Source organism: Oncorhynchus gorbuscha, linkage group LG25 (assembly GCF_021184085.1).
Source record: "Oncorhynchus gorbuscha isolate QuinsamMale2020 ecotype Even-year linkage group LG25, OgorEven_v1.0, whole genome shotgun sequence".
NCBI lineage: Eukaryota > Metazoa > Chordata > Actinopteri > Salmoniformes > Salmonidae > Oncorhynchus > Oncorhynchus gorbuscha.
This window is the reverse complement of record NC_060197.1, coordinates 11,404,417-11,424,904: the sequence shown is the minus strand read 5'-3', so window position 1 is coordinate 11,424,904 and position 20,488 is coordinate 11,404,417. Positions and strand designations below refer to the sequence as shown.

The window sequence follows — 20,488 nt, the reverse complement described above, 5'->3', positions numbered from 1 at the left end:
CACACACACACACACACACACACACACACACACACACACACACACACACACACACACACACACACACACACACACACCACAATAAGACAGAGATTAAAAAGTGGCTTAACCCTCATCCCCCCTCTCTGTGGAGCTCCTGGCATCACACAGTCCCTGTCTCTCTATCCAATATGGCCGCCATAAAGATGCAGTCATTCAGATCTGCAGCCAGTGAATGGAGGTGCTGTTCAAAGCTAAAAGCCCTCTATTCATCCCACTCTCCTGCTGAGAGAGACTGGTCAAGTCATGTGGGGATCCCACTGACCGTCTGCGTGACTCACTGTCCACTTAGGCACACACATGGTTGGCATGGCGAAGTAGATGTTGTTGAGTGTCAGACAGAGGTGAGGGACGCTATACTGTAGATAGAATATTTTTTCTCCTGACTTTTAACACCATGATATTAAGAAAATGCATATTTTGCAGACCTGAGGGAGTGTGTGTGGTGTGTGTGTGTGTGATATATGTGTTTGGGTCTGTGTCCTTGGGCCGTATTGTATATCCTACTCCACGTGTTAAGTTTAGAGTGGGGGAGCTGCAGCTGTGTTCAAATTCCTGCAAAAGTATGTAATTGGCTAGAAGGAGGTAGTCTGTGTTTTGTGTGTGTGTGTGTGTGTGTTTGTGCCAGTGAACAGAGCCCAGTGTGTGTAGAGCAGAGCAGGCCAGAAGACAGCAGTGGAGAGGTGGGAGAGCCATACTTACTATTACAGCAGCTCTGGTTAACACAATAGCTATTATTGAAACACCTTTGTGTCAGTCAGCTCAGTGTATCACTGTCACCATTGTGTCACCACTGTCAGACGTACTGTCTATCACTATAGGTTTATGGACATGTTTGGTGCTGGGTTAAAGAGGAGTAGTATGGTACTGACTAGCGTCCTGCCCAGGGGGTGTACTTGTACATCAAGCTGCCTCACGCTACAGAAACAGGATGGGCCCAGTCCGTTTTGGCTTGGACAAGGCTAATTACTGACTACTGTAGTAGGGATGTGTGGTTACGTAGTACTTTACTGTAGTTGGGGTGTGTGGTGGGGTAGTACTTTAAATCAAATCAAATTGTATTAGTCACATGCACCGAATACAACAGGACACTGCTTACTTACGAGACCCTAACCAATAATGCAGTTTAAAAAAATACAGATAAGAGTAAGAGATAAAAGTAACAAGTAATTAAAGAGCAGCAGTGAAATAACAACAGCGAGACTATATACAGGGGGTACTGATACAGAGTCGATGTGCGGGGGCACTGGTTATTTGAGGTAGTATGTACATGTAGTTAGAGTTATTAAAGTGACTATGCGTAGATGACATTGGCTGCAGACAGCGTGATCACACAGTTTTCCGGATCAGCTGGTACTCTCATGTATGTTTCAGTGTTATTTGCCTCGAAGAGAGCATAGAAGTAGTTTAGCTCCTCTGCTAGGCTCGTGTCACTGGGCAGCTCTCGGCTGTGCTTCCCTTTGTAGTCTGTAATGGTTTGCAAGCCCTGCCACATGATGAGTGTCAGAGCCGGTGTAGTACGATTTGATCTTAGTCCTGTATTGACTCTTTGCCTGTTTTGATGATTCGTCTGAGGGCATAGCGGGATTTCTTATAAGCTTCCGGGTTAGAGTCCCGCTCCTTGAAAGTGGCAGCTCTAGCCTTTAGCTCAGTGCGGATGCTGCCTGTAATCCATGACTTCTGGTTGGGATATGTACGTACAGTCACTGTGGGGACAACGTTATCGATACACTAATTGATGAAGCCAATAACTGATGTGGTGTACTCCTCAATGCCATCGGAGCAATCCTGGAACATATTCCAGTCTGTGCTAGCAAAACAGTCCTGTAGCTTAGCATCTGCTTCCTCTGACCACTTTTTTTTATTGATCTAGTCACTGGTGCTTCTTTATTTAATTTTTGCTTGTATGCAGGAATCAGGAGGATAGAAATATGGTCAGATTTGCCAAATGGAGGGCAAGGGAGAGCTTTGTATGTGTCTCTGTGTGGAGTATAGGTGGTCCAGAGTTATTTTTCCTCTAGTTGCACATTTAACATGCTGATAGAAATTTGGTAAAACTGATTTAAGTTTTCCTGCATTAAAGTCCCCGGGTACTAGGAGCACCGCCTCTGGGTGAGCGTTTTCTTCTTTGCTAATGGCGGAATAAAGCTCATTCAATGCTGTCTTAGTGCCAGCCTCTGACTGTGGTGGTATGTAAACAGCTACGAAGAATAGAGATGAAAACTCACTCGGTAGGTAGTGTGGTCTACAGCTTATCATGAGATACTCTACCTCAGGTGAGTAAAAGCTTGAGACTTCCTTAGATATCATGCACAAGCTACATAGACTGTTGCCCCTTGTCTTACCAGACACTGCTGTTCTATCCTGCCGGTACATCCTATAATCGTCCAGCTGTATGTTGATGTTGTCGTCGTTCAGCCACGACTCCTTGAAGCATAAGATGTTACAGTTTTTAATGTCCCGTTGGTAGATTAATCTTCCGCATAACTCGGCGATTTTATTCTCCAGAGATTGTACATTTGCTAGCAGAACGAGGGAAGAATGAGGAAGTGGGGGTTTATTCGTTCACCTACGAATTCTCAGATAGCAGCCCGACCTTCGGCCCCTCTTTCTCCTCCTCCTCTTCACTCTGATCATGGGGATCGGGGCCTGTTCCCGAGGAAGCAGTGTATCCTTCTCGTCGGGCTCGTCAGAGTCGTGAAAGGAAAAATAGGATTCTGCTAGTCCATGGTGAATAATCACAGTCCTGATGCCTATAATTTATTTTTGGTCATTAGAGATGGTAGCGGCAACATTATGTACAAAATAAGTTACAAAATTAAGTTTACTGTAGTAGGGATGTGTGGTAGGGTAGTACATTACTGTAGTAGGGATGTGTGGTAGGGTAGTACTTTACTGTGGTAAGGGTGTGTGGTAGGATAGTACTTTACTGTAGTAGGGATGTGTGGTAGGGTAGTACTTTACTGTAGTAGGGATGTGTGGTAGGGTAGTACTTTACTGTGGTAAGGGTGTGTGGTAGGATAGTACTTTACTGTAGTAGGGATGTGTGGTAGGGTAGTACTTTACTGTAGTAGGGGTGTGTGGTAGGGTAGTACTTTACTGTAGTAGGGATGTGTGGTAGGGTAGTACTCTACTGTAGTAGGGGTGTGTGGTAGGGTAGTACTTTACTGTAGTAGGGGTGTGTGGTAGGGTAGTACTTTACTGTAGTAGGGATGTGTGGTAGGGTAGTACTCTACTGTAGTAGGGATGTGTGGTAGGGTAGTACTTTACTGTAGTAGGGATGTGTGGTAGGGTAGTACTTTACTGTAGTAGGAATGTGTGGTAGGATAGTACTTTACTGTAGTAGGGGTGTGTGGTAGGGTAGTACTTTACTGTAGTAGGGATGTGTGGTAGGGTAGTACTCTACTGTAGTAGGGATGTGTGGTAGGGTAGTACTTTACTGTAGTAGGGGTGTGTGGTAGGGTAGTACTTTACTGTAGTAGGGATGTGTGGTAGGATAGTACTTTACTGTTGTAGGGGTGTGTGGTAGGGTAGTACTTTACTGTAGTAGGGGTGTGTGGTAGGGTAGTACTTTACTGTAGTAGGGATGTGTGGTAGGGTAGTACTTTACTGTAGTAGGGATGTGTGGTAGGGTAGTACTTTACTGTGGTAAGGGTGTGTGGTAGGATAGTACTTTACTGTAGTAGGGATGTGTGGTAGGGTAGTACTTTACTGTAGTAGGGATGTGTGGTAGGGTAGTACTTTACTGTGGTAAGGGTGTGTGGTAGGATAGTACTTTACTGTAGTAGGGATGTGTGGTAGGGTAGTACTTTACTGTAGTAGGGGTGTGTGGTAGGGTAGTACTTTACTGTAGTAGGGATGTGTGGTAGGGTAGTACTCTACTGTAGTAGGGGTGTGTGGTAGGGTAGTACTTTACTGTAGTAGGGGTGTGTGGTAGGGTAGTACTTTACTGTAGTAGGGATGTGTGGTAGGATAGTACTTTACTGTAGTAGGGATGTGTGGTAGGGTAGTACTCTACTGTAGTAGGGATGTGTGGTAGGGTAGTACTTTACTGTAGTAGGGATGTGTGGTAGGGTAGTACTTTACTGTAGTAGGAATGTGTGGTAGGATAGTACTTTACTGTAGTAGGGGTGTGTGGTAGGGTAGTACTTTACTGTAGTAGGGATGTGTGGTAGGGTAGTACTCTACTGTAGTAGGGATGTGTGGTAGGGTAGTACTTTACTGTAGTAGGGGTGTGTGGTAGGGTAGTACTTTACTGTAGTAGGGATGTGTGGTAGGATAGTACTTTACTGTTGTAGGGGTGTGTGGTAGGGTAGTACTTTACTGTAGTAGGGGTGTGTGGTAGGGTAGTACTTTACTGTAGTAGGGGTGTGTGGTAAGGTAGTACTTTACTGTAGTAGGGGTGTGTGGTAGGGTAGTACTTTACTGTAGTAGGGGTGTGTGGTAGGGTAGTAATTTACTGTAGTAGGGGTGTGTGGTAGGGTAGTACTTTACTGTAGTAGGGATGTGTGGTAGGGTAGTACTTTACTGTAGTAGGAATGTGTGGTAGGGTAGTGTGGTAGGGTAGTACTTTACTGTAGTAGAGGTGTGTGGTAAAGTAGTACTTTACTGTGGTAGGGTAGTACTTTATTTACTGTAATATGGGTGTGTGGTAGGGTAGTACTTTACTGTAATAGGGGTGTGTGGTAGGGTAGTACTTTCTTTACTGTAATAGGGGTGTGTGGTAGGGTAGTACTTTACTGTAATATGAGTGTGTGGTAGGGTAGTACTTTACTGTAGTAGGGATGTGTGGTAGGGAAGTACTTTACTGTGGTAGGGGTGTGTGGTAGGGTAGTACTTTACTGTAGTAGGGGTGTGTGGTAGGGTAGTACTTTACTGTAGTAGGGATGTGTGTTAGGGTAGTACTTTACTGTAATAGGGGTGTGTTGTAGGGTAGTACTTTATTTACTGTAATAGGGGTGTGTGTTAGGGTAGTACTTTACTGTAGTAGAGGTGTGTGGTAAAGTAGTACTTTACTGTGGTAGGGTAGTACTTTACTGTAATAGGGGTGTGTGGTAGGGTAGTACTTTACTGTAGTAGGGATGTGTGGTAGGGTAGTACTTTACTGTGGTAAGGGTGTGTGGTAGGGTAGTACTTTACTGTCGTAGGGATGTGTGGTAGGGTAGTACTTTACTGTAGTAGAGGTGTGTGGTGAGGTAGTACTTTACTGTGGTAGGGGTGTGTGGTAGGGTAATACTTTACTGTAATAGGGGTGTGTGGTAGGGTAATACTTTACTGTAATAGGGGTGTGTGGTAGGGTAATACTTTACTGTAATAGGGGTGTGTGTGATCAGGATAGAGTACTCAACCCCCCCTAAGGGAACAGTATTATTCTGAGTTCATCATGAGGAACCCTCTCGCCTCACGCCGTGCCTCATACCAGGAAGGGTTGTGGGGTTATGTAGGCTAATACACAAACACTCACATATGTGTACACACACACACACACACACTGTGTAAATCAGTACCAAATGTCCCATTAGACCTTTCCAAGGGGCAGGGTGTGTCTCTAAAGCACATTCTATTAGAAACAGTTGTAGCCCTATAGGGGTGTGGCTCAGAATGTACCATGATATGTGTTTCTCACTGCACACACATGCACGTGCGCGCACAAACACACAGCTGGTACTCCATGGGGTAGGACATTTAGATATTTTAAGTGAGTGTTAGGGCTGGGAGTGTTTTTGAGTTGAGATATATTGTTAAAGTGTGTGTGTGTGTGTGTGTGTGTGTGTGTGTGTGTGTGTGTGTGTGTGTGTGTGTGTGTGTGTGTGTGTGTGTGTGTGTGTGTGTGTGTGTGTGTGTGTGTGTGTGTGTGTGTGTGTGTGTGTGTACCGAGATGACACTGCTGAGTCACCTTCAGTCACAGTGGGAGGCAGGGATGGATAGAGGAAGATGAAAGGGGAGAAAGAACAGAGGGGGGGAAGTGACGGATGAAGGGCAATGGATGAGGGGGTGGGAGGGAAGAAGAAGTTGAAAGGGAGAGAGGGAGGAGAGTGAGGACAGGGGAAGGGTGGAAGACTCATGTCATCTGCCTCATTAATTAAATATATAAGATACTGGGCTCCTCTCCCTGCTTTACTGATGAGCTTCTACAGCAGGAAAATGAAATACCAACAGTTACTGTAGGTCATTTTTGTTTATTTAGGAAATACAAAGTGTTGGTATTCCTGATTCCATATATGATCATGAGTAAAAAAAAATGACTAATGAGAGCACATTCAGGAATAACACCAACACTTTTGTATTTGATTAAATAAAAACAAATGATTACTCAACAACAACACTCAAATTAGTGAAATATGCGAGTGAAGTCAATATGTAAACATGGCTCAGACATTATGCCATCATTTTTTTCTTAGGTAGAGAACAATATGCGCTCTTGTGTGACTCTCATAAAGGAGGCGTCTGTAGCACGGCAGGCTACTTCTCATTTCCCACTCCTGGGTAATGCAATGGGCAGTCACTAGCTATATTTCCATTAACTTGTCCAGTGATTTGAGTTTTTCCTTCGTAATTAACGTTTGCATAGAAAATAGATGTGACAATGAATTGCCTGCTAGGGTACACTTCCATTTAACTATCTTGTCGATTTAAAAACAGCTGGACACAATGACGCCACAGAAATAAACAGCTTTTGTTGCAAAAACCTACAATGTCGAATAAAATTTGTGGTTGAAGTGTTTCCATTACCCAATTAGGCAAATTGCACATTAATACATTCGTGACAGACTGTATGTCCTCCCACCTGTTTCATGTCTCAGGTATAGCCGGCGAAAGCCAGCATGTATGGAATGCAGTATTTGACTAATATTAGCCATGTTCTAATAATTATCCTGCGCCAACATATCGCCATGGTCCGTGCTGAAACGTACTGGACATCTGAAATAAGTGGATGGTGAAACTTGCCATCCAACCAGAAAATAAATCCTGGTATTCTTAAAAGTCAGGATAATCCTTGACATAAATATACAGTATATCACAAAAGTGAGTACACCCCTCACATTTTTGTAAATATTTGAGTATATCTTTTCATCTGACAACACTGAAGAAATGACACTTTGCTACAATGTAAAGTAGTGAGTGTACAGCTTGTATAACAGTGTAAATTTGATGTCCCCTCAAAATAACTCAACACACAGCCATTAATGTCTAAACCGCTGGCAACAAAAGTGAGTACACCCCTAAGTGAAAATGTCCAAATTTGGCCCAAAGTGTCAATATTTTGTGTGGCCACCATCATTGTCCAGCACTGCCTTAACCTTCTTGGGCATGGAGTTCACCAGAGCTTCACAGGTTGCCACTGGAGTCCTCTTCCACTCCTCCATGACGACATCACGGAGCTGGTGGATGTTAGAGACTTTGCACTCCTCCACCTTCCGTTTGAGGATGCCACACAGATGCTCAATAGGGTTTAGGTCTGGATACATGCTTGGCCAGTCCATCACCTTTACCCTCAGCTTCTTTAGCAAGGCAGTGGTCGTCTTGGAGCTGTGTTTGGGGTCGTTATCATGTTGGAATACTGCCCTGCGGCCCAGTCTCTGAAGGGAGGGGGATCATGCTCTGCTTCAGTATGTCACAGTACATGTTGGCATTCATGGTTCCCTCAATGAACTGTAGCTCCCCAGTGCCGGCAGCACTCATGCAGCCCCAGACCATGACACTCCCACCACCATGCTTGACTGTAGGCAAGACACACTTGTCTTTGTATTCCTCACCTGGTTGCCGCCACACACACCGTCTGAACCAAATAAGTTTATCTTGGTCTCATCAGACCACAGGACATGGTTCCAGTAATCCATGTCTTACTCTGCTTGTCTTCAGCAAACTGTTTGCGGGCTTTCTTGTGCATCATCTTTAGAAGAGGCTTCCTTCTGGGACGACAGCCATGCAGACCAATTTGATGCAGTGTACGGCGTAAGGTCTGAGCATTGACAGGCTGACCCCACACCCCTTCAACCTCTGCAGCAATGCTGGCAGCACTTATACGTCTATTTCCCAAAGACAACTTCTGGATATGATGCTGAGCACACGCACTCAACTTCTTTGGTCGACCATGGCAAGGCCTGTTCTGAGTGGAACCTGTCCAGTTAAACCGCTGTATGGTCTTGGCCACCGTGCTGCAGCTCAGTTTCAGGGTCTTGGCAATCTTCTTATAGCCCGGCCATCTTTATGTAGACAACAATTCTTTTTTTCAGATCCTCAGAGAGTTCTCTGCCATGAGGTGCCATGTTGAACTTCCAGTGACCAGTCAGTATGAGGGAGTGTGAGAGCGATGACACCAAATTTAACACACCTGCTCCCCATTCACACCTGAGACCTTGTAACACTAACGAGTCACATGACACCGGGGAGGGAAAATGGCTAATTGGGCCCAATTTGGACATTTTCACTTAGGGGTGTACTCACTTTTGTTGCCAGCGGTTTAGACATTAATGGCTGTGTGTTGAGTTATTTTGAGGGGACAGCAAATGTACACTGTTACACAAGCTGTACACTCACTACTTTACATTGTAGCAAAGTGTCATTTCTTCATTATTGTCACATGAAAAGATATACTCAAATATTTACAAAAATGTGAGGGGTGTACTCACTTTTGTGATATACTGTATATATAGTTGGAAAAAATGTATTTTGTAAGCAGCAGGCATTTAGAATTAAATGTAGAGTGGAGTTTATAGTTACGTGATGACCTTAAGCGTACCTTCAAAACTATTCTCCAAACAATTTATATATACAGTATAAAAAATACAAATAAATAATTTCCTTCATTTTGTCACAATAAAGAAAGTTTGACAAAATAAAAATCCACCCTTGTCAAATGGATAAAAATGTTGTCTATATTTTTGAAAATATCTCTTTCCATTACACATGTTGCAACGTTATTGCTTTAATCTGGGCCATTGGGAACCTGCCTACTGTTAAGTAGCCCTTGGAGGTCCATCCATTTGTAGTAAGCGCAACACAGGGTCATTGGCCAATTCATTCAGAACTCCGGCTTTAGCCTGCTTATATAGAGCGGATACTACCTGTTTGCTGAAATGGGGGCGAAGTTCGTAGCTTGACTCGAGCACTTTCACAAAGTGCTGAATACCCCCACCCCCCATTCTTCTCAACCGTCTGTGTAAATGTGTCAATGTGTTTGATGTGTTGGCGGTTGCTACTCTCTCTCCATCACCGCTCTAATCTACTGGGAAGCCCAAATGTTCCCAAACTGGAGATTTAAAGGATGATGGCGACTCCTGGTTTAACGACCACGCCATCGCACAAAACTCGTTTCGGCCTGTAGTAGTGATTACAACTTGCACATAGGCTCTAGTTTTCTTTTAGGAATAGCCTGAACTGTTTTTTTTTAATTTAGCTCAGATTTACAAAAGATGTCTACAATGCAGTGTAGGCCTAGTATTTTCTAAATATATTTTGTATTTATTAATTTGGGTTCACAGTGCAGACCAAAACGAGGTCCCTGTACCTTTACACACACACACACACACACACACACACACACACACACACACACACACACACACACACACACACACACACACACACACACACACACACACACACACACACACACACACACACACACACACACACACACACACACACACACACACACACTGACAGAGGTTGGCTGTCTTGCCAGTTAGATTAAAAGTTTCTGGGACCCAACTGTTATATTTACAGACTCTCTGGAGGGTGGCAATCAATCTACTTCTTCCTGTCCTCCTCATCTATTGCTATCCCACTCCTCTCCCCTCCCTCTCTCCATCCCCCTGTCTTCCTATCCTGGAGGTTTTGAGATTTATGATCTCACAACTCCTATCTGACCCAGTTCATCTTTCAGAGTCTGACTTTCTCTGTCTCTGTCTCTGTCTTTCTCTGTCTCTGTGTGTGTGTGTTCTTTATCTCAGTCCCAGTTGGACATGTCAGTGTGCTCATCCAGTCTGACTAACCACCTCTCTGCAGCAAAGACTTAAGAACTGCAGACCTCACTAGAACTTAACGCACCCCAGACCCAAACAGAACTATAACACAACCTAACATATCACCAGCTAACATATCACACCTTAAGTATTACCACCTAACTAGGTCTCCCTAAGTAATCCCTCTCACCCCCCCCCCTTAAGATTTAGATGCACCATTGTAAAGTGACTGTTCCACTGGATGTCATAAGGTGAATGCACCAATTTGTAAGTCGCTCTGGATAAGAGCGTCTGCTAAATGACTTAAATGTAAATGTAAATGTAATGTAAATGTCTCTCTTGGGGAAGAGGCTCAAACATCAGGCCACTTTGTGGTAAATATATAGAAATTAATAATGTCGTACTGTCATCTCCAACCTGCCCTGAACTGTCTCTGGACCTTTCTCTGACAGACTGTACCATAACACAGAGTTATGTGTTTCAGTGTAACCTAGCAACAAAATAGACTTCCCTATAGACACCCACTCTACTCTGTCACTCGTCTACAGGTTGTGCGGGTCACCTGAGCCACAGGAGTAATGTAAACTCTGTTTGTGTATGTTTCAGGTGTCTGGTATCGTGGGCAGGGCGGATGTCTTGGCCTGCATGCTGTTCCTCCTGGCCTTTCTCTCCTATATTAGGTGAGAAACCCTCTCTCTCTCTGTCACTACTGTGGAGGGCGGATTGTGTGGAGTTTTATTTACACTGGGCGGCATTTTCTCTTTACTTAATAGCTCTCTCTCTCTCTCTCTCTCTCTCTCTCTCTCTCTCTCTCTCTCTCTCTCTCTCTCTCTCTCTCTCTCTCTCTCTCTCTCTCTCTCTCTCTCTCTCTCTCTCTCTCTCTCTCTCTCTCTCTCTCTCTCTCTCTCTCTCTCTCTCTCTCTCTCTCTCTCTCTCTCTCTCTCCAGGAGTGTGGGTGTGTGTGATTCTGCAGACTGTCTACCCTCCACTGTGTCTGTGTGGGTGCTGGGTGCCAGTCTGCTGCTGGGCACCTGTGCCATGCTGGTCAAGGAGACGGGCATCACCGTCTTCGGGGTGTGTGTGTTCTACGATGCCCTGGTGCTCTGCCGCAAGCCCCTCCTCTTGTAAGTGTGTGTGTGTGTGTGTGTGTGTGTGTGTGTGTGTGTGTGTGTGTGTGTGTGTGTGTGTGTGTGTGGAATAGAACAATAAAGCAAGTAACACTATATTTCCTGCAAAAGCAACAACACTGTACTGTAACTTAGCAACAGAACAGTGTCTTAAAGCTATAGGAGTTAACATTGAAGTCACCACTAACTATTTAGCAGGCAGCTTTAGTCCAGAGCAACAGAGAGAGAAAAAAACAAAGCCACAAGTAAGTAGCAGCAGTAGTGCTGTACACCATTCATCAGCCCACAGTAGGGGTTAGTGGTGCACTCATTCACTATCAGACCAGTACAGCTGTTGTAATACTACAACAATGCTGAAGGCTATTACAGAGGCTTAGCAGTGAGTCTCTATGAGAGGCCTGTAGTCCAGGACTGTCAGTCAGTGGCAACACACACACACACACACACACACACACACACACACACACACACACACACACACACACACACACACACACACACACACACACACACACACACACACACACACACACACACACACACACACACACACACACACACACACACACACACACACACACACACACACACACACACACCCGAACAGCTGTGTTGGCCTGCTGCCCGGCCTGGCTGTGTGTTTACATGGCACAGTAACATGCCTCTGTGTCTCCAGACAGAAAACACACACAAACTGCACACACAACTTCAATTCCCTCCACCCACCAGGGAACGCCCAGAGTTATATCCACAATCAGGCACCGTGCCTGGGCCACAACCCCGATCTCTGCTCCCTGTCCTCAGCCACCAAAACCGCTCCTGGGCCTCAGTCCTCTCTCCATCCCCTCTTTCATGTGTGGAGTTCCATACCTCTAACCACCACCACTAGGCACTGCAATCTTGAGTCCTACCCCAAACCAAGTACTGACGCCGGGCTTGGACTCTCTCACCCCCCCCCCCCCCCACACTCACCACACACCAACCTCACCACCATCTCTATGGGGTGGCTATGACATCACAACACAACATGATGGAGATGGAAGGAGGGAGGGATGAATTGGTGTGAGGGGAGGGAGAGGGTGAGGGTGAGAGACAGATGTGAAAGAATAATGGTTGTGTTTGTTTGTGTGTGTGTGTGTGTTTGTGTAATCCTTTGCAGTATGTTAAAGCCTCAAATACAAGCCCAGAGCCCTATCAGTGTCTCAACTAGTGGTGACGAGAATGCTCTCTGATGGATGGCATGTGTGTTAGTGCAGTAGATGGAATCTCTCATTTGACCACACGCACAGCATATTTCTTCTCTGAAGGCCTACAGTATCTGCCACGGGGCCTGCGGTTTGGGAGACCTCAGACTGTGTGTGAGTGAGTGAGTGAAGCTGTGATCTGTGAATGAACCCAGCAGAAAGGGACCGAACAGAAAAGAGCTGTATGTGTCTGCTGTGAGCTCCACAGGCCCTGTTGCAGGGAGAGACCGAGACTATGTGTACGGATGTGTTTCAGAAGGCATAGAGAGAGGCTGAGGAGAGGGAGAGAGTATTCACTGAATACCCACTGTTTTCCGGCCTCTCGCCTCACTGTACTGTCTTTGATACTGGTGCCAGGGAACAGGAAATGCGGATCATCTCCGGAATTCAGCGAGGAAGATCCAATAGCATTTCAAGTCAGACCCCCGCTTTTCTTTCTGTCCCTCTCACTCTCCTGTCCATTTTCACTCTCTTCTCCCTCCCTCCCTCTTTCCACCTCCCCCTCTTCCCTCCAGTCGCCCTTTGTTCTGGACTGTCAACATGCATTAGATATGCGTTGGAGATAGGTTAGTGATATGTTGGGGGTGCGTTAGATCTCTCCCCACGCCTGTCCTGTGCCGGGCTCTTTGATACGCTGGGAAGATTTAATAGATGCTGATTTAATTTGGGCCTTAATTAAACACCAACAGCTGTTCATGTATCTACAGGCTGTACTAACAGATAGAACTGGGGGAGGGAGTGGGGGGGGGGGGGGGGGGGTAGAGGGGGAGAGAGAGAGAGAGGGAAGGAATTAAGGAGGGAGAGAAAGACGGAGATAGTATGTGAGCCTGTGTGTGTGTGTGTGTGTGTGTGTGTGTGTGTGTGTGTGTGTGTGTGTGTGTGTGTGTGTGTGTGTGTGTGTGTGTGTGTGTGTGTGTGTGTGTGTGTGTGTGTGTGTGTGTGTGCACTCTTTCTCCTCTCTGTAATGAGAGCCCTTGGGCCACAGCTCTCTTGCCTGTTTGGAGACCTGTCTGTGATAAGCAGGGTATGTGAACGGTGTTGAGCGGTGGGAAACCCCGCGCTCATCGCTCACGGAGCGTTGCTCGCTCACCGCTCCTACTCCTTTCCAACCTTACTGCTAAAAACCGGTCTGTGCTCACAGGGGGTAAAGACTGATGCCACAAATTTGCTCCATTCATTAAAATCACAATTTAAACAACGCCTATCTATTTTTGTGACTTCTTGGACCTACCATTTGGTTTTGAAGTATTGAAACCAAACCATATGATTGGAATGAAAAGTAGGCTATTTTGATAAACATGAAAAGGTGAATGTCATCATTTCAAATAGGCTACATGTCATATTAAACCGCATATAACACTCTAAATAGGTCAGGAGCCAGACAGAAGGAACTAAGAGGAATGACTCAGGCTGTATTATTTCAATTATTTCAAGGCTATAGCCTACAAAGAAATACATTGTGAAACATTTGCAAGTGCGACACAATACGCTGGTAGGGACATAAAGCGTTTCCCAATTTTAACAACATTTTGTGGTATTAAATCATTAAATCCAAATGGAAATGAAAAGTCTTTTATTAGGCTCAGTGCCTTTTTGAATTCATTTCTACAAACACGAGTTTAACCAGTTTGTGGCTTCAGGCTCATGTGATGGTCAGGCCAGTAGCAGAGAGCATCTTCTCCGCGCTCGCAGAGCCATTGGAGATGCTAAATACCCTTTTGGGCACTTGCCAAGCTGGGCGGAGATAGTTATTTATAGAAATGCCTATAGGTAGGCCAAAAATATTTTTAGGCCAAATAAACCAATCAAAACCGAAAGCCCCTTGAAAGGGGGCATATGCCAGGCCCATTGGGCCAAAATCAATGATGGCCTATTGTATAGATAATAGAACAAAAATTAACAAAACTTTTAAGAGATCAGATTTTTTAGTTTGTAAATACTTTGCACTTAATTAGCTACTCACCTCGTTCCTTTCTTTTAGCATGTGCACGTAGTAAGTACACCATCGTGCTTTCAGGATAGGTGTCTTTTCAGATTAGACAATGATTCTTTAGTTGTGGACATTACATCGCCGCAAATCCCTCTCTTGCTCTTGGTCCTCATCTTTGTAAGTCACCTTGATTTAGCACCTGTGTGTTTTATCAGTTTCTTTACGGAAATATTTCGCGAACTCCATGACAGTAGTTAAAGCAAGGGGCTATAGCAGCACACAAGTAGACTACAAATGCATGCTGGGCCAGGCATGCCCTGGGCTCATGAAGTGAGCGCTACTGGAGCGAAATTGAAGCAGGCGAGAAGGCCGACCCTCCAACCTTTTTGTAATCTCACTCCGCGCTCCAGTCAAATTGGGCACTCTTCGCTTCGCTCCAGTTCCGTTCCCATACTCTGGTGATAAGCGGTCCGGAACTGGGATTTTAAACAATCCAACATGACAATGGGAGGAGAGAAAGACTATGAGGGATGAGAGAAAGAAAGAAAGGGAGCATGCGACAGAGAGGAGGCACGGAGAGTGACGGAAAAAGAGTGAGTGAGAAGAAAGGCAGAGCGAGTGAGTGAGATGGCGACAGAGGGAATAAGAGAGAGAGAAAGATGAAGAGAGCAAAATAATGCCAGAGTGATCGCTATCACGTCTTTCTCCGGTGAATCTGGCCCGGTGGGGTGTGAGGGCCTGTTTCTAGATGGACGATTGCCCCCCCCCCCCCCCACACACACAGGCCAGAGGCTTGAACACTAATTGGGAGATTGTTTTGTAAATGCCTCATCAAAAAGATGTCTGGTGATTTTTGTTGGGGTGAGCTTTTTTCTCTCCTGCCTAATTTGTTTGGCACCCGTTTATCGCCGGCCCACACAACTGGAGAGCAGCCAATCAGATGGCAGAACGGATGTTTTAACCCTGTCCGGGTTGAGAGCACAGTATTTCACACTACAGTTACAGTACTTTTATCACACTGCATGCTCGTATTCCAAGCATCCTTATGTACTGTGTAGGCCTTGCGAAAAGTGCCCTGCATATGGAAATACAGAGAACTCCTCATACAGTGTTCACATCCGTGCAGGATAATTTAATCACTATAAGTAGTTGACCACTATATCCACATTCACTATAAGCAGAGTCTACTATATACAGAGAGTGTACTATATGGTTTAATACGGTGCCATTTGAAACACAGCCGCAGACATTGTTTATGGGACGTGTCTCTGCCCTGTGAGTTAGCCCTCCTCCAGCTCCATTAGGTCTGTGTTAGCTCTGCCTGATAATGTCATCTCCTCCAGGCTTGTTTACAGACGGGCTAGGAGATATGAGGGGCCCATCACGCTGGGTTATGTGTTTCTGACTGGGGCCCTCTGCTTTAAAAATATTCAGACAGAGAGAGCTCGGGTCCAGAGGGGGTTTGTGACGGAGGAGTGTGTGTGTGTGTGTGTGTGTTGTACGGTATGAGTGAAAGCATATGGCTGACCAGAGAGTTCAACTCTGAGTAGATCTCTCCATAAACCTGCATACCTACACAACTTAATGCAAGTTTGTGTGTGCCTGTGTGTATCTGCTGTATTTATGATAGAGTGTGTTCAATTTGGGGCTTTGTCCCTCATTCTTCAGGGGAGGTTCACAACTGTCAGTTGTGTTTCTTGTTAGGATCTCTTTCCATAGGCGTTCTGCTCCCCCTGCCTTGCTTGTACTTCTGAAGAGACCTCTAATTGACATTGGAACTCACACGGTTTCTATTGTGACACATTTTCTCTCCACTCACAGGTGTCTTTGTAGTCGGTGCATGTGGCACAATGTTCCTAAGGGATTTTGTTGATGTGTTTTTATGTGTGTTTTAAAAAAAAGTTTGTTTAAAAAGTTGATGGAAATGATGGTAATGATGAGACAGAGTATAAAATAAGTCCCTGAAGTATGTGTGTGTCCTTGTGTAAATGTGTGTTGGAGATATGTATTTTGATGTTTCATTGAGTTCTTTTGAGATGAAATACTTTGAAGATTCTATTTACTCAGACAGAACCCTTTGAAACTTCTAGAACGTGAAGAAGCCTCTGAAGAGAGTCTGTCTGTCCCCATGAAATGGAGCACTGGAGATAGCGTTAGTGAGTGTGCGCGCCCTTCTGGGTAGCTTACATACATTAAGGGAACATTATCGTCCACATTGCAAATGTACGGTCCCCTTACTAGACGTCAGACAACGTTTCTAAAATTCTCGGACGGCGTCGGGCCGTGCAGCAGGGCCGAATCTTCCAGGAAGTCATCAAACGAAGTCTCTCGGACATTCGGTTTCCGTTTTATGATATGTTCAAATTTCGATCATTTTTCCACTGTCCCGGTAAATCCCACAAGAGGGCGAGTGGAATCATATTGCAAATTAACAAAACATCACCAATCACGACATGGTCTTATCTCCTAAACGGAAAATTCTTCGAAGACGAAATTTGGTGAGCATAGGTTTAGCATAATGGGCAGTTGGCCCCGAACAAGATGGCGCCCAGGCCTCAACGGTTTTTGAGTTATTTTCTGGGATTAAAGGTCAAAAATGAAAATAGAGCAATAATTTTTCCGCTTCACGTCAAAGTAAATGAAACTACGGTGTCAATAAAAAAATTGGTGATCTTCAAACATTTTTTAAATTTGGTTTTAAGTTACAGATCCAGTTGCAGCGTGTTCAGACGAATCTTTTTGAATTGTGTTTCCGAGCTATGCGAGATTTCTGTGATTTTCTGAAATAACACGCACTCAATCAACCCTCTGTAAATAGTCAGTTCTTAACATAAAGACTTAACTCAATATTCTATAAGTGCCTACCCCAAGGAGGATATGTGTTCACTTTCAGCTTCCTGTGTAAACCGGAAGTGCCTTAAAATGGTGTCATAGGTGCTGTTTGGAAGGGTTAAAAAGGTCTGAACTTTTCAAAACTTCATGTGTTATTAGGCAACCCTCATGAACACACACACACACACACACACACACACACACACACACACACACACACACACACACACACACACACACACACACACACACACACACACACACACACACACACACACACACACACACACACACACACACACACACACACACACACACACACACACGAACTGCAACCCCCACGAACTGTAAATCAGTCATGTCTCCCATAAAATTTCCAAGAAAAAAATCACACACAGACAGCTAGGACAGAGGGACACAGTGTGGTGCGTAGAGACAGACAGAGCCTGCAATAGTTACCTTTGTTCGAACTATTAAAGAACCGTCAGATCTAGAGTTCTGAAACTTTAGAAATCTGTTCTAGAGCTCAGGCCGAAAGTGCGTGGAGAGTTATGTGGCTCTAGAAGGTTCTCGGACCGAGAAACAGCCTCGTACATTTGCAATAACTTCAATTAATTTTGACATCACGAAAATGACGACATTTAGAAATGTCCCAGAGTCGCAAGACTCGGTGCATTTCAACCGCCTCGGCCCATAGAGACGGACCCTAACGTTTCTGTCCAGCACCAATTAAGGTCTTGCCCGGGCACCGAATGACCTATCGAGCCAAAACTTGGGATTCGGGGTCGCCTTAGCTAGGCCTACACATACTGTCTGAATTGGACCCGCAGCTAGAACGTAACTACGTGTTTTACGTTTTTATTATGGTTTGAACAGAAGGCGCTGTGAATTTTGGGCCTGCTCTGAAATATGTGATAGTTGGCTTCTAAACGAGTTGGGAAAAGTGGGTGTGGTGTCAGTTTGTATCAGTTTAGTGTCAGAATGATATCTAATTGACTGATGGACGGTGACTTGCTGGCTGACTTTTGTTCATTTGCAATATGTTTAAACAGTGAGGTACCATCACCAAAATGACATTCTGAAATCAACACCAACGAGCGATGGAGAGGAACCAGAAACAATGCCCGGCCATCCTGAGTTCATCGGGCCAGTCAATTTCGCATTTCTGCAGTATTTTTGAGCATGACAAATCCGTGATGGTAAATGCCCATTGAAACATTTTGCAAATGCACAGCCAAGGCAGCAGCTACTCTTCCTGGGTCCAAACACATTAAAACACTTACATTACATATAAAACTAAAGACAGTACATCATATAACATTATTACATCACTACATACTGTGCATTCTGAAAGTATTCAGACCCCTTGACTTTCTCCACATTTTGTTACGTTACAGCCGTATTCTAAAATTGATTATAGAGTTTTTTTCACTTATCAATCTCCACACAATACCCAATATTGACAAAGCAAAAACAGTTTGTTTAAAAAAAAATATTTGCTAATATATTTTTTTAACAAATACATTTACATAAGTATTCAGACCTTTTACTCAGTACTTTGTTGAAGCACCTTTGGCAGCGATTACAGCCTCAAGTCTTCTTGGTTATAACGATACAAGCTTGGCACACCTGTATTTGGGGAGTTTCTCCCATTCTTCTTTGCAGATCCACTCATGTTTTGTCAGGTTGGATTGGGAGCTTTGCTGCACAGATATTTTCAGGTGTCTCCAGAGATGTTCGATTGGGTTCAAGTCCGGGCTCTGGCTGGGCCACTCAAGGACATTCAGAGACTTGTCTCAAAGCCATTCCTGTGTTGACTTGGCTGTGTGCTTAGGGATGTTGTCCTGTTAGACTGGGGTGACGGTTGACCAGAGAATCTTGTTTCTCATGGTCCGAGAGTCTTCAGGTGCCTTTTGACAATCTCAAAGTGGGCTGTCAAGTGCCTTTTACTGAGGAGTGGCTTCCGTCTGGCCACTCTACCCTAAAGACTTGATTGGTGGAGTGCTGCAGAGATGGATGTCCTTCTGGAAGGTTCTGCCGTCTCCACAGAGGAACTCAGAGCTCTGTCGGAGTGACCATCGGGTTCTAGATCACCTCCCTGACAAAGGCCCTTCTCCTCCTATTGCTCAGTTTGGCCGGGCGGCCAGCTCTAGGAAGAGTCTTGGCGGTTCCAAACTTCTTCCATTTAAGAATGATGGAGGCCACAGTGTTCTTGGGGACCTTCAATGCTGCCAAAGTGTTTTTTTTACCCTTCCCCAGATCTGTGCCTCGACACAATCCTGTTTCAGAGCTCTATGGACAATTCCTTCTACCTCATGGCTTGGTTTTTGCTCTAACATGCACTTACAGCTGTGGAATCTTATATAGACAGGTGTGTGACTTTCCAAATCATGTCCAATCAATTGAATTTACCACAGGTGGACTCCAAATAAGTTGCAGAAACTTCTCAAGAATGATCAATGGAAACAGGATGTGCCTGAGCCCAATTACGAGTCTCATAGCAAAGGGTCTGTATACTTATTTAAATAAGGTATTTCTTTTTAAAATTTGTAATACATTTGCAAACATTTATAAAAACCTGTTTTTGCTTTGTAGCTATGGGTATTGTGTGTAGATTGCTGAGGATATTTTCCGTAACGTAAGGCTGTAACGTAACAAAATGTGGAAAAGTCCAGGGGTCTGACTACTTCCTGAAGGCACTTTATCTACAATACTCCCATACAACAATGTCACAATGTATTCGTATGCGTGTGTCTGTACCTTGTGTGCGTCTCTTCACAGTCCCCGTTGTCCCATAATGTGTATTTTTGTGAATTAAATCTGATTCTACTGCTTGCATCAGTCATGGCTCTATGTCGTACTGTGCGCCTCCCATAGATTGTTCTGGACTTGGGGACTGTGAAGAGACCTCTGGTGGCATGCCTTGTGGGGTATGCATGTGTGTCTGAGCTGTGTGCCTCCCATAGTCTGTTCTGGACTTGGGGATTGTGAAGAGACCTCTGGTGGCATGCCTTGTGGGGTATGCATGTGTGTCTGAGCTGTGTGCTAGTAGTTTAAACAGACAGCTCGGTGCATTCAGCTTGTCAACACCTCTTACAAAAACAAGTAGTGATGAGAAATTGACATGCTTATCATTAATGTTAGCTCTCATGGTGTACTTTTAAGAGCCAGCCTTAAAATATACAGGGGGTATGGGTACCAAGTCAATGTGCTGGGGTACAGATTAGTCGAGGTAAAGTGACTGTGCATAGATAATAAACAGCGTGTAGCAGCAGTGTAAAAACAAAGGGGTGTGTGGGGGTGTCAATATAACTCGTCCGGATGACCATTTGATGAATTGTTCACGAG

The 20,488-nt window shown here is 44.7% G+C and overlaps 1 protein-coding gene across 1 annotated transcript in view; it reads left to right on the top strand.

Moving 5' to 3' along the window:
- The window catches only part of LOC124013902 (protein O-mannosyl-transferase TMTC1-like), a 110,458-nt gene that overhangs the window by 6,290 nt on the left and 83,680 nt on the right, over positions 1–20,488 (top strand). The window contains 2 exon segments of the mRNA XM_046328454.1: positions 10,614–10,687; positions 10,955–11,131. Of these exon segments, the coding sequence (XP_046184410.1) occupies positions 10,614–10,687; positions 10,955–11,131 (251 nt within the window).